The sequence below is a fragment of the Hyposmocoma kahamanoa genome, unplaced genomic scaffold (genome assembly GCF_003589595.1).
Source record: "Hyposmocoma kahamanoa isolate Upper Pololo Valley unplaced genomic scaffold, ASM358959v1 98264, whole genome shotgun sequence".
Lineage (NCBI taxonomy): Eukaryota > Metazoa > Arthropoda > Insecta > Lepidoptera > Cosmopterigidae > Hyposmocoma > Hyposmocoma kahamanoa.
Genome location: NW_020655551.1, coordinates 9,335 through 22,771, shown reverse-complemented (window position 1 = coordinate 22,771; position 13,437 = coordinate 9,335). Strand labels below are relative to the sequence as shown.

General features: G+C 35.6%; 1 protein-coding gene across 1 annotated transcript; it reads right to left on the bottom strand.

Annotated features, from left to right (window-relative positions):
* Nucleotides 1-2,230: 2,230 nt before the first annotated feature.
* On the bottom strand, nt 2,231-12,962 carry LOC113238819 (myogenesis-regulating glycosidase-like). Its single transcript, XM_026475664.1, has 9 exons — nt 12,938-12,962; nt 8,652-8,759; nt 6,552-6,719; nt 5,787-6,447; nt 5,507-5,699; nt 5,000-5,109; nt 3,438-3,693; nt 3,187-3,343; nt 2,231-2,450 (listed from the first exon to the last, which is right to left on the bottom strand). Exons 1-9 carry the CDS (start codon nt 12,960-12,962, stop codon nt 2,263-2,265), a joined length of 1,866 nt encoding a protein of 621 aa, XP_026331449.1. The 3' UTR covers nt 2,231-2,262.
* Between the last annotated feature and the right edge of the window lie 475 nt (nt 12,963-13,437).

Sequence of the window (13,437 nt, the reverse complement as noted above, 5' to 3'; positions counted from 1 at the left end):
AAAAAAAAAAAAAAAAAAATCTTTATTTTCAGTTAATCCTTATTCAAAAACATGAAATTATTTTTTCCATTTTATTTTTTAATATATTTGTGACATTGTTTAAGTGTCTATGATAAACTATAACATATGAATCGGATCGAAAGAATTTTTTCTGAGTATTCGATCTTTGTATTAATAATTATAACAAACTGTGGAGTAATTTCACAAAAAATAATTGAATATCAATTGAATAAAAATTTAAAATGCAGTGAATAGCGACATCTCTCGCCAGGGCCGATAGCTGTAAAGGTATGTAACTGGGTGATAAAACTTTCATAGATTTTTTATAGATGGCGCTACGACTAAAAAGTCGTTGAAAAACCAAATACAAAGACACAACAACAAGCACAAACAAATTTGTGAGGTCCGCTGGTTCGTTCCGTGGCTTAGTTGGTATAGCGTCTGGCACGGTAAGCTAGAAAGCGTCGGTTCGAATCCGGCCGGAGCGAAGGATTTTTTCTGAGTGTTCGAATTTTGTATTAATAATTATAATATAACATATAAACTAAATTTTTATTGAATTGATATTCAATTATTTTTTGTGAAATTACTCCACTAGTTTGTTATAATTATTAATACAAAAAGTCGTTGAAAGACCAAGTACAAAGACACGACGCATGCACATAGAAAAATTCGTGAGGTCCGTTGGTTCGTTCCGTGGCTTAGTTGGTATAGCGTCTGGCACGGTATGCAAGAAGACGTCGGTTCGAATCCGACCGGATCGAATGAATTTTTTCTGAGTGTTCGATCTTTGTATTAATAATTATAACATATAAATTTTAATGATTTTTTCCGGGAACTGAGTAATTCATTTTTCACCAATTCTGAGAAAGTCCCTTTTTTTGAGTTAATACACTATTGTATTAACAGTCAATCAATGTCAACATATCGCATGTTGACAGATTTGTTATTTACAATCTATTCTTCCTTAGATTATCCTATAAATTACGCTTCTTTTGATGTGCAATCTTAGCAGTAGAAGCGTTTCCGCTCCTGGCTGCTCTCATTTTGGCTCTGCATTTCAAATTCAAAATTGGCTATTCGAATTTCGATGCTCTTTCTCGCTCTACCATTCGCTCGTCATTCCTATACTGACCTTCGAGTCATCTGGTCTTCGGAACAAAATATACGAAGCCTCATCTTTCTTACGCCTGGAGTGACTCCTGCCGTGCTTACGCTTCTGCCTGCACTAAGTTCCTCGGTTCGCCACTTAAACCTGCTCTTCACCTTAACGTTCTGCTTATCTGGACTGGGCCCTTTTTATATACCTGACAGGCAAATGACTCCACTCCACCTGATGTTAAGTGGAAAGTGGTATCCAAACGCGATATAGTATAATATATAATAGTGTGGAGCGCCTAACCACAAGCTCTACCTCGCCCCAGGAGCAACTGAAGCCAGTGCTGCATAACTGTCGCGCTGTTAGTACGACTTCACCGCTCTCCGAAGCCAGTGCTGTATAACCGCCGCTGTTTCTACGAGAACCTCTCCACTCTCCGCCTCCACGCTGATCCCGCTACTCTCCGGTTCTACACCTCTGCTGTCGGTCTTCAACCATGGAATGCAGAGGCCCGCAACTCCGTATATTCAACTTCGATCTTATCACCTACTAACCACACCACTCTACTCTCAAACACAACACTCTCAAAAAAAAAATCGCTATTACTTAGACCCAGGCACTAAAATCCAAATATATTACCGATATCTATCTTCCTCCCGATAAAGTTCCTAAGATAGGCTATCATCGAGATTAGGCACTTTAAACTTGATAAACTTTCATAATATGTATTACGATGAGTAATAGAACTTATTTTTAACCGACTTCAAAAAAGGAGGAGGTTCTCAATTCGTCTGTAGTTTTTTTTATGTATGTTACGCAATAATTCAGGCATTTGTGAATCGATTACAATGATTCTTTTTTGTTGAAAGAGGGTACCTCAGTAATTGAAATTTGAAGAAAATATTCCGCCTCTAAGGGTGGCAAATTAGGGGATGAATCCGGTTTCGTGCACTTTCCGATCGCCGATTTTAATAAAACTTGGCAATAGACGTAATTCCATGAACTTTTGAGGTCGGTTTTTTAGTATACATACTTACTGAGATTATTTATTTAAAATTTAATACGCAACGAGGCACTTTAAAGGCCTGATCACTAGATCCAGGTTTCATGATTCCAAACTAAAAGTACGTAGTTATGAATTTTATTATTCAACAACTTTAAATTTACTTTTCTAATGTGAAGTAAGGAAGGATGTGGAGAGGAGCAGGGTAATCTGTGAGCCACGTCGGTCCGACGATCAACTCTCCGGTGTTGCCATCGCGCCACGTGCCACGGGGCAGGTAGATGTCGCGGGAAACTGCACCTTCTTCCACCACTGGAGCTGCTAGGACCTTCTCCCCGAGCAGGAATTCTAGGGAAAAATTTAGATTTTAGATCGCGTTGAATTTGTAGATTTGCTGCTTAAATTAAGAGACTGGTATTTTAGCATTAATGCGTTCCGGTTTTGAATGGTAAGTGCTGGTGAAATTATAGGCACATGGGGGTAGTTAACTTATGTCTCAGGGTGACGGGTGTAGTGGCGGTGCTCCTCAGATCTTTGTGACTTAAAGCTATGAATGAGTGGCACTGTCTACTGTTATGGACAGGCCTGTCGCTTACCACCAAGCACACGACTTGTTCGTCCCGTCATTTAGTATTATAAAAAAGAAGCTTTATTTTGTTTACTCTGTCTAACTACTTCACATTTCCTGAAATACATTTTTATTGTTTTACTAGTTCTACATCAACTTCTTTCTACTTTCCTATTTATCATATTAAAGTACCATCATCTTTACGATCTATGATCAGAGTTCCTCTGAAGGATAAGATTGCTAATGACCTTATTTGACAGAGATTCAAGTTCGTCCACATAGCTGGTAAAATAAGCAAGCTGAAGTGGCAGTGGGCTGGCGATATCTCGAAGAACCGGTCACCGATGGGGGAAACGAGACACTACGGCATGGCTAACGTAGTGTAAGTGACCTCTGGTCAGAAAGTGTGACTACTGGCAGCAAATGGACGCAACAAGCCGAGGAACGGGCGAAATGTCCTGCAATGGACTGCGATAGGCTGATGATGATCTTCCTACTGTTTAACAAAATAATTACCATCAAAAACACCCAAAGCGACTTCATCTTCAGGGTCGATCCACCAGATAGGAGGGTTGACAGGAGTGCCATCTCTGACAGACGCCTGCATCGCCGCAATGATCTCATCCGCGAAGTCTGCATGCAGGTAGGTGTACTTCCGGCTGATTTCTACTGTCTACAAACCACGGTAAAAACTAATTACAACAAAGCGCATTTAAAGGAAGAAATAAAACAAAGGTTTTTTCTTTGAAACCCGATTATAACCTTACCTCTGTATCATAATCCCAAGGTACAAACGAATATTGCATAGCAGGCATGAAGACATTAGCCTGAAGCCAACGAATGAAGAGCTCTTTGCTCGGAATCTCATTGTAGCCGTTACCTCCGATCATATCAGGAAGAACAAAAGGGTAACCGTTCAGGTTGACAGCGAGAATATTGGTGATGACTGTAATAAGACCATTGTTGTAACCCCAGTAGGTGTCTTTATCTACTATACGGACGAACACTGGAAGGTCTTGAGTTCTGGAAAAAAAGAAATTACACATCACATTCACACTTAATAACATTTTTTTTTAGGAAATGAAACTATTTTTCCGGATTTAAATCGCGTATATTTGTTTTTTCAAACAAACCGACGTTTCGGGCCCTTTACAGGTCCCATGGTCACGGTCAACCGTGACAATCTTACCGATTTAAATCCGGAAAAATAGTTTCATTTCCTATGTGTAACAACTGCTTTAGCTGCAACACTCAGATATGGTATCTTATTTTGGGGTAACAGTAGCAACATAATACAAGTTTTTCGAGCTCAAAAGAGGTGCATAAGGGCAATCTGTGGACTGAAACAGACCGACAGTTGCAGAAACTATTTTAGAGAACTAAAAATTTTGACCTTGCCTTCATTATATATCTATAAAACAGCCTTATTTATACGACGACACCCACAACTTTTTCCTGTAGTTACAAGAGCACGACGTCCTAACCAACTACGCCAAATAAATTGTAAAACGTCACTATTTGAGAAGAGTATAATTGTAATGGCACCAAAAATCTATAATAAATTGCCATTACAGGTAAGGCAGAATGAAAATTTCGCTGAATTTAAACGCACATTATTTGAGTATTTAATTGAAAAATCATTTTATACATTAAAGGAATTGTGCTAACTAATTCCACATTAATTTATTATTTATTATTGAGGCGAACGTGACTGTATGACATTGATTTATTTACATTGATTATTATCTTAATTAAATTACTTTTGTTTTGATGTCCTAACTGTTGTAGATTTTAAGACTTAGTCCTGTGAAGGTGGAAGCCTATAATCAGTGGTTTATGACTATTTCATGATAATTATTAGTGTTATTTTATTATTATTATTTGGAAGTATTGAACAATTATAATTAATAATAATAGTATAATTCGTATGCCTTGATGGTACGTCATGGCGACCATAAAATAAATGTTATCATCTTTATTGTACCCATGATGACGAATAAAATGATTTGATTTGATTTGAACAATCGCGAAAACCTAAGAACTCGAAACATTTTTTTTATTTTCTTTATTTTATCCAGTCTGGTAAGGAGACAGACTGTAAATCTGATGGAAAGTGATGATTGCCACGTATGCGATCTAAGTAAGATGTTACCGGCCGTAGAACATAGGATCTTTATTTTTCCATGCCTGTGGTTACGCTGATTCTTCTTTCCTTCAATTCGCGGTACATCAGTTTTGGATTGCTGTAGAAATAAGTAGGGTACCGCATGGGTATGGTTTTGCAAAGACAGAGAACCCTATACACCGTAAAATAATACAAAATTCTTACCTCATACCAGTTCTAATTTCTATCGCTGGGCCAAATGGAGCAACAGCTCGCACAAAAGCTTGGACAACGTGTCCAGGGTGAAGTTCAATGTCGCCATTTTGAACGGGTATCTACATAGAAAACAAGATTTATTTGTATTGTAGTAAATATTTTCGACTTTTTAATTATAAAAATGTCATTTCGACTCATCCGAAGAACAGAGTCCAATGTGATTATATAGCGAAAAGAGAATAAGTACGTTACGAGAACAATTTCGTTATTCAAACCAAGGCCTATGTAAAGGTGTTTTGACAATTTATATATCTTGTATCGTTTCGCAAAACTATAAAATCGAACAACACTCGATCGGACATCCACAGCGAAGAAGAACATATGAAATGTACTATGTCCTGAGAACAAGTAGTCTTTCACCTAGGTCTTTGTTCTACGGATGATTAGTCGACTTATGGATTCTCATCCCCTCAACTTATTTTTGAAATTAGGGTTTCCAAAAGTGCCATTTCTTACCTGAGGTGACCAGCTTGATTCTCCAGCATCAAACTTTATAGTATCAAAGTCATAGGTGTCTATTAGGTTTTGGATCCTGCTAGTGTACCAGGTAGTAGCCTCAGGATTTGTGAAGTCTATGTAGGCAGGAACGGAGCCGTTGTTGTTCCACCATGAAGAGTCGAGATTGCCTTGCTCACTCCGAACTAAATAGCTGATTAAGTTATAACGATTACAAAACATGTATATTAAAATATTCAGTATCTACAGTACATGACAGTATCTACACAAGTTGATTTACCCTTTTTCCATGGCTTCAGAGTACCAAGGCTCACAATTTTTATTAATAAAAGGATGCACCCAAGTAGAAACACGGAATCCCATCGAATGGAGTTCTTGTATCACTCCTTTGTAGTTCGGCAGTTTGTTTTCATCAACTGTCAGTGAACCGTAACAGATTTCCCACAAGTCATCAATATCAAACTGAGCGTTAGGAAATTCATTGTCATTGATCTCCTTGGCAAAAGCAAGGAGACTTTCTGGTGTGAATCCTCTCGTTAATCTTGCCCAGGTTGACCAGATGGGGTATTGGACCATTCTGTAGTCAGGAATTCCTGAAGGTTTGCCTAGGTAAGTTTCGACAGCGTGCAGGTGCGCAATCTTGGCGTTGTCAAAGAACCAAAGGTCGTATTTCAAGATGTTGCGAGGACGCCTGGTTGAGTAGGGATCAGTTACGTCAGCTATCAAACAGATGTGGTTATCCAAGGAGTTGTGGTAGTCTACAAACAGAGGGACTTCAGCTGCCACGTAGATGTACCAACCGTCAGAGTTGACCCAGTATCTTTCAGAAATAGCAGCGTTGTCATCTTCTTTAGCTACGATAGAGTATTTTTGTAATTTACTTTTCTGGATGGGCCAGTACTGTTCCTTCTGCTCAGGCCCTCCGTACCAATGCAAGTCACCTGATTGAAAGTAAGAATTCTGTATTAAATTTGCTCTAATCTGGTATTATCAGATAGCGGTTTTGCAGAAAAGAACAAGTCGATTTCAATATTAAGATACTTACCGAAGTCAAAGCAGTCCTCAAAGACCCTGTCACTAGGGCCTTCCCAGGTGAAGGACAGTCTCGTGCCGCCGCTTTCTAAATCCTCAAATTCAGTCATCGAGAAGGTTACCTCTGCATCGTTGGTGGATGACTGGCGGCCAAGTTGACCAAACTCGAGACGGACGCCATCTAGGGAAATGAAGATAAAGATAATGATGCTTTTCATCGTACGGACAGATTGTTTCTAAATATTATTAAGATTAAGAGTCTGGTGAGTGAAAGGAATATATCATATCCTTGGTGTAAAAGTCACATGTGATCATACGTCAGGTGTTTTCGTCTCATGAAAGACATAAAAATAATACGAACTACATGTAACCAATTAAGTACGAGTATATGTAAAATTTTATAATCTAATACAATTTTTATTGAATTGATGTTCAACTATTTTTATGTGAAATTACTCCACTAGTTTGTTATAATTATTAATACAAAGATCGAACACTCAGAAAAAATTCCTTCGATCCGGCCGGATTCGAACCGACGTCTCCTAGCAAACCGTGCCAGACGCTATGCCAACCAAACCACGGAATGAAACTGCGTACCTCACGAATTTATCTATATGCTTATTGTCGGATCTTTGTATTTGGTTTTCAACGACTTTTTAGCCGTAGCGCCCACCTATGAGAAATCTATGCAAGTATTTCGTCACCCAGCTAGATACCTTTACCGCTAGCGCTGACTAGAGATGTCGCTATTAACATAATTAATTTTTTATTTCATTGATATTCAATTATTTTTTGTGAAATTCCTCCACTAATTTCTTATAATTATCAATCGATCGATTAGAAAAAATATTATATTATTATATATAAAATATAAGTTTTATAACTTTTTTAAAATTTAATCTACTTAATGTGTGAACGTTTTCTTAGTATGGTCATACCCATTCCGTCATCATCAATACGTATAAAATTTCTGTTTTTCCCTTTTTTATCTATTGTAATTATAGGTTGTCTCATGTGTATATTTTAAATGGCTAAAGTATTTAAATATGTAAGTACCTATAGAAACCAATTACAGTATTATTTTTTAAGACAATAATTTATAGTAAATACTTAAAATGAAATTATTGTTTTGTCGCTAATGTACGAAAATTTCAACAAATATTATACATTTTTAAATGTAATCAGTTCCGAGGACCGGGATTTGTAGAAGGGAATGTCTATGTTATTCTTTAGTTTAGCTAAATCAACTCGCTCAATCACAGTTAATAGCTCATCTATTAAGTTATCGATAATTTCGTTTATAGAATCTTAGAGTCAAAGTCTTAGAATTCAAATTTTTCACTGGCTTTATTTCAGAATTATTTTTTTTTCTATTTTGTTCAGTTTAAATTTTGTTTTTATTATAAAAAATAAGAGCGCATTTGACTTCCATCTCACCTGATGAAAAGTGACGATGAGGTCCACGATTTAGCATGCACACCTAAATAATGCCTATTCACTTGAAAAGGTCCAAGTTATAACGTTCAGGGAAGAAGTCTGTAGGCAGAGAATTTCACTCCATACCATAGCCGTTCGCCAAATATTTTTAAAACCTCATTGGTGTATGTACTTTATATATTTATATATTGAATACAGCGGTTTTCTTGTAAAATTTCGGGAAGTTTGGGTTTTTTCTATCGTGAAAATTATTAGGAATCGTAATCAGTATAATCCTCACTTTTGCTAGATGTTTTTTTCTAAAGTGATAGATTCAACGCTTTTACTGTCATGCGGAATCAACCAAAGCCATTTGCTCTTAAACCTCTCTCCAGAAAAGATGTAATTTTGCAGATATGGCATTATTACACTATGCGATATTAGTACTACAATTCTGTGCCTCTAGTGAAAAGGGGTGCAAGTCAAAAAAGCCAACTTTATAAGGAAACGCAAAAAACACTTAACGCTTGATATCATATTAAGCTTTAACTGTTTTTCGCGTCGTCATGTAAAGTTTTTAGGTTTTATGACTTGTACCTCTTTTCACTAGAACCACAGAATTTGTCTAAATTAAACTAAACTTATACGATTACGTAAAATGTTTATTAAGTTTTCAAAATAAATTATAAAAATTTACCTTTGAGAGCTACGATGGTGAATGCTCCGCTTTGGTCATCGTGAGGTTCAAAAGAAATGTGGCGGTGCTGGGGCCTTTTCTGGACCGCCGCCAGCGCAAACGACAAAACTGCAGAACATCAGAACTTATGTGAAATTAATAATAATAGCGAACGGAAAAAGGAAATTAAAAAATACAAAAAGATATTAAAAAAAGTGATGTTCACAGCTAAGAAGTTACAGAATTCAGAACTGATAAAAAGGCAAACAATAAAGTTAAAGCGTCTTAAAGCTTTTAAAAAATAAAAAAAACATTAAATATGTGAAAAATAACGAAGGAACCATTTTTACTGAAGCTACAGAGATTGCTAATGTATTTAATAATTATTTTTTAGCAATAGCTAAACTGATTGCGGCTCACGTACATGTTGACATATCTAAATCTAAAAAATACTTAGAACACACAGAAAAACCAGTATCTACCTTGACATTCACGGCCATTGAAAATAAATAACTCATTAAAGTGATAAAAGAAACAAAAGGAAAACCAACTAAAGATGTTTATGGCATGGATACTGAAACGCTGAAACGTTTGATCCTGGAAGACAGTTACTTACAGCAACTCTTGCTTCATGTAATAAATTCTTGTTTAAGCCAAGGAGTGTTTCCAGAAGTACTAAAAAAAGGACGCGTAATTCCTCTTTTTAAAAAAGGATCTAAAGATGACATGAACAATTACAGGCCAATCTGTGTTCTTCCATGTATATCAAAAATTTTGGAGTGTGTAATAAAAAATAGACTTGCTAGCTATTTTGAGACTGAAAATATTTATAGTACAGTGCAATATGGATTTAGGAAGGGTAGGTCAACTACAGATGCAATATCCAATGTGGTTGACTTTGCTTTAGAGGCTTTGGATGGTTTGCAGAAATGCACGAGCATATTTTGAGATCTTCCAAAGGCCTTTGATTGTATACATCATAATATCCTTATGTGTAAGCTTGAGTATTACGGTCCTATTGCATTAAAACTATTAAATAGCTTTTTGAAGGATAGGAATCAATTGGTACAAATTGAAAAATCTGTTTCTGTACTGGGGAAGTCTGACATCGGGGTACCACAGGTATCTGTATTGAGCCCTATATTATTCTTAGTATATATAAATGATTTGCAAAACAGCTTGCCTAAGTGGAGCTTTGTAAATTTATTTGCTGATGACACCCACGTCGAGATAAAAGATAAGGAAGAGGAAGTTATGGCACAAAAAGTTGATGAAGTAGTTAGCCTATTAGACACATGGTTTACTGCTAACGGTATACTACTCAATAAAGAGAAAACAACTGCTATGAAATATTGCTCGGGAAAACAACGTACGCTAGATTTTAAATCAAATACAAAATTTTTAGGCTATGCTATTGATAATACTTTGAGTCATCAAACTCATATCAATAATGTGTGTAATAAAATAGCAGGTGGAAACTATGCACTTCTTATATTAAAGCCATTAATCGATAAAAATACATTGTTGACTGTGTATTATGCGTACATTCATTCGATAATAAATTACGCTGTGACAATTTGGAGCAACGGCGCCGATGTAAAACGCGTTCTGGTGCTACAGAAAAGATCGATAAGAATAATCAGTGGTATCCAAAGAAGAATATCCGCAAAAATCTTTTTTGTTAAATTGGGGGTCATGACAGTAATATCATTGTTTATTTTTAATTCCTTGAAGGAAGTACATAAAAAGAAGAATAACTTAAAAATAACCAGAGACATACACACTTACAATACTAGAAACAAAAACAAACTGATAGCACCAAAAACGAGATTGAAAAGAACTGCTAAGCAAGGTTACTGTCTAAAGATAAAATTATACAATAATAATAATAATAATAATCATTTATTTCATTTCAAGTTTACATTTACAGTATTAGTGACTGGAATCTCCTTTTAAGCATAGCAATGCCTGTGTTAGGAGACTCCGCTCTTCTACATCCATATCTGTTTACTGCATCTAATTTACAAATTTCTAAATTGTACAGTACAGGTAATTAGAGCAGTTATATTAGTTTTATTACTTTGAAACAGTGATTGGGTTACATATTTATACAGAGTAGGTTGATGTCTTTAAAATAAATATATATTACATAAATACGAAACATATACAGACATATAAATATATACACATTGTGTCAAATTTAATATATAGTATTTCTTCCGTGTTATATATATACAAATAAATGCGGCGAATATTCAATTAGTATAAATTTTACTGTGGTTAGAATTGTATTATTTGTAATTGTAAGGTGTAGATTAAAGAAAGAGTTTGTGGTTGTTGTACCTATTAGACTTTACGTTATTGCAAAAATATCTCAACATTCTCATAACTAAGGGTTTTCAACCATTTCACTAGCAAGCATTTGCACTCATAAATTGTTTTTTTATAAATCTGTAGTTCTGTGTTTACTTTATTATATAGATAGGCCGAGCATCTAGTGTATTGCTTACTGGCAAATACGGTTTTACAGTTGGGAACCAAAGCTACCTTATCTTTCCTCCTTTTATTGTCCACATTTGCGTCAAATGGTACAATCTTATGTTTTTTCATAATGATTAACAGCACATACAATTTTCTAACCAAGAGGAGACTGCTCAAGTGATAAAGGTCTTCAGTAGAATGTCTAATCGTTTTAAAGTACATAACTTTAATTAGTGATCGTTGTGCTCGTTCCAACTCTAAGAATTTAGTCTTTGACGCCGCACCCCAAATGGGGATACAGTACACCAGAATTGATTGCACCAAAGCGACATAAATCACGTTTAAAAAATTACTCGTGGAAAAATTATTTCTAGACTCTTTCCTAGGAGCAATGTATCTCAGAGTTCTAAACACCCAAGTTAACTTCCTGACTCTGTCAGTAACCAGTTCAAGGTGGGAATGCCATGATAATCTCTGATCTCCTGATCCGGAGAAGACTAAAGCTGTGTCATCAGCATATGAAAAAATCTTTGCATTGTCTAACTCCAATTTGCATAGGTCGTTTATATAGACTAAAAACAGAGTAGGACCCAATATGCTTCCCTGGGGAACGCCGTACGTCACATCCAGTTCTACACTACTACAATCTCCTTCTCCTATTTTAACACTTTGCTTCCTATCAGAAAGATATTCTTTAAGGAGAGTTAGAGGTTTACCTCTGATTCCGATTTTCTCCAGTTTGCGCACTAGGATTGGGACAGAGACGGTGTCAAAGGCTTTTTTAAATCTAGGAAAACTGACAGGCATTTATTTCCCACATCGAAAATGAACAATGAATTACCACCGACTATATACGAATTGCCCGAATTAGAATTCAAAACAAAGATAAAACAAATTTTAATTAAAAATCCATTGTATAAAGTTGACGAATATTTTGACCTTATGCATTCAAAAAAATGCTCATTATTTTATAACATTTAATGTATCTATTAATGATTTATTACTTATGCGATTTATTTCATAGCAATATATTATTATTAAATAATATTCAAATTTATGTGTATATTGTGCAAGTCTTTGAATTTAGTTCTAGTAGTATGTTGAGTGTTAGTAGTAAATGACTTTGATAAGATATTTTGTACTATTGACGTGCTAAATGTTACGAGCTTTGTGACGTGGCAAATAAAGAATTTGAATTTGTTTATTTCCTTTACACACAACTTAAACAATAATCAAACATTCTTATGTAAATAAAGCGATTGTTGTCACTAAAGGCTGGAGCCTAAATTAGGATACCCTGTGCTATAGGTCTCTCAGCTACGGATAAAGTATTCATAAAACACTGAATATGACAAGAATTATTGATATGTGGGATAAGTAAGTAAAAATTAGTTCACACAAAACAATATGTTAGAAAAAACATTAATTTTCATGTGTTATATGTGTGCGTGTGTGTGCGTCACTAGATCGTAACGAAAATTTATCGGTGCACTGCAGCCTCCTTGTCGTTTGCACGACAGAATCGTTTGAAGCTGCGATTATCTGTCTTCACATTTATCGTGACGTTTTATTTGTCGTCGGATGACTGTCGTTCTAGTTATTCCCATTGTCACGACAGTCTGTTGTCGTAACGCCAAAAAAGCCATGAACGACAGTTAATCCTATTGTACTATATGTAAACAATTTCATTTAAATATACAAACCACGACGCTTTAAACTGCACGACTATCTAGCGTCACGACATAATGGGAGCGCGTCCTAAATTAAGTCTGCTGCTTCTATGGTAAAGATAGTGTATATAATGTGATAATAATATAAATTCTTACCCGCCAACAGCACGACCCACTTCATGTTTGCGAACTAAGCCTTCAAGAGAATTGGGAGAAGTATTTATCTGATCTCGTAACAGATATGGGATAATATATCTTCTAGCAACATTACGAGTGGGTGATAAAATATATGAAAAAATTATTCTGTGGAAAATTTTGTTAGTACAGTCAACAGCAAATGAGTGTTGCTCAAAAGTTTTTGTAAATACAAAAATGATTTATTAGATATTAAGTTAAAATGTACAGGTAAGTTACAATAAAAGTTTAAATACTAGAAACGTTAAAACAATTTTGTTATAATTGTTAATACAAAGATCGAACACTTAGAAAAAAATCCTTCGACCCGTAGGTGTTTAGTTGGCGGATTTGAACCGACGTCTCCTAGCAAACCGTGGCAGAGGTTTGCTAGGAGACGTCGGTTCAAATCCGGCCGGATCCAAGGAATTTTTTCTCAGTGTTCGATCTTTGTATTAATAATTATAACAAACTAGTGGAGT

Coding starts and splice junctions, on each gene's coding strand:
- LOC113238819 (XM_026475664.1), bottom strand. CDS start 12,962: ATGAAGTGGGTCGTGCTGTTGGCGG. Junction 6,720..8,651: donor CACCATCGTAGCTCTCAAAG/GTAAATTTTTAT, acceptor TCATTTCCCTAG/ATGGCGTCCGTCTCGAGTTT. Junction 5,700..5,786: donor TCTGAAGCCATGGAAAAAGG/GTAAATCAACTT, acceptor TAACTTAATCAG/CTATTTAGTTCGGAGTGAGC.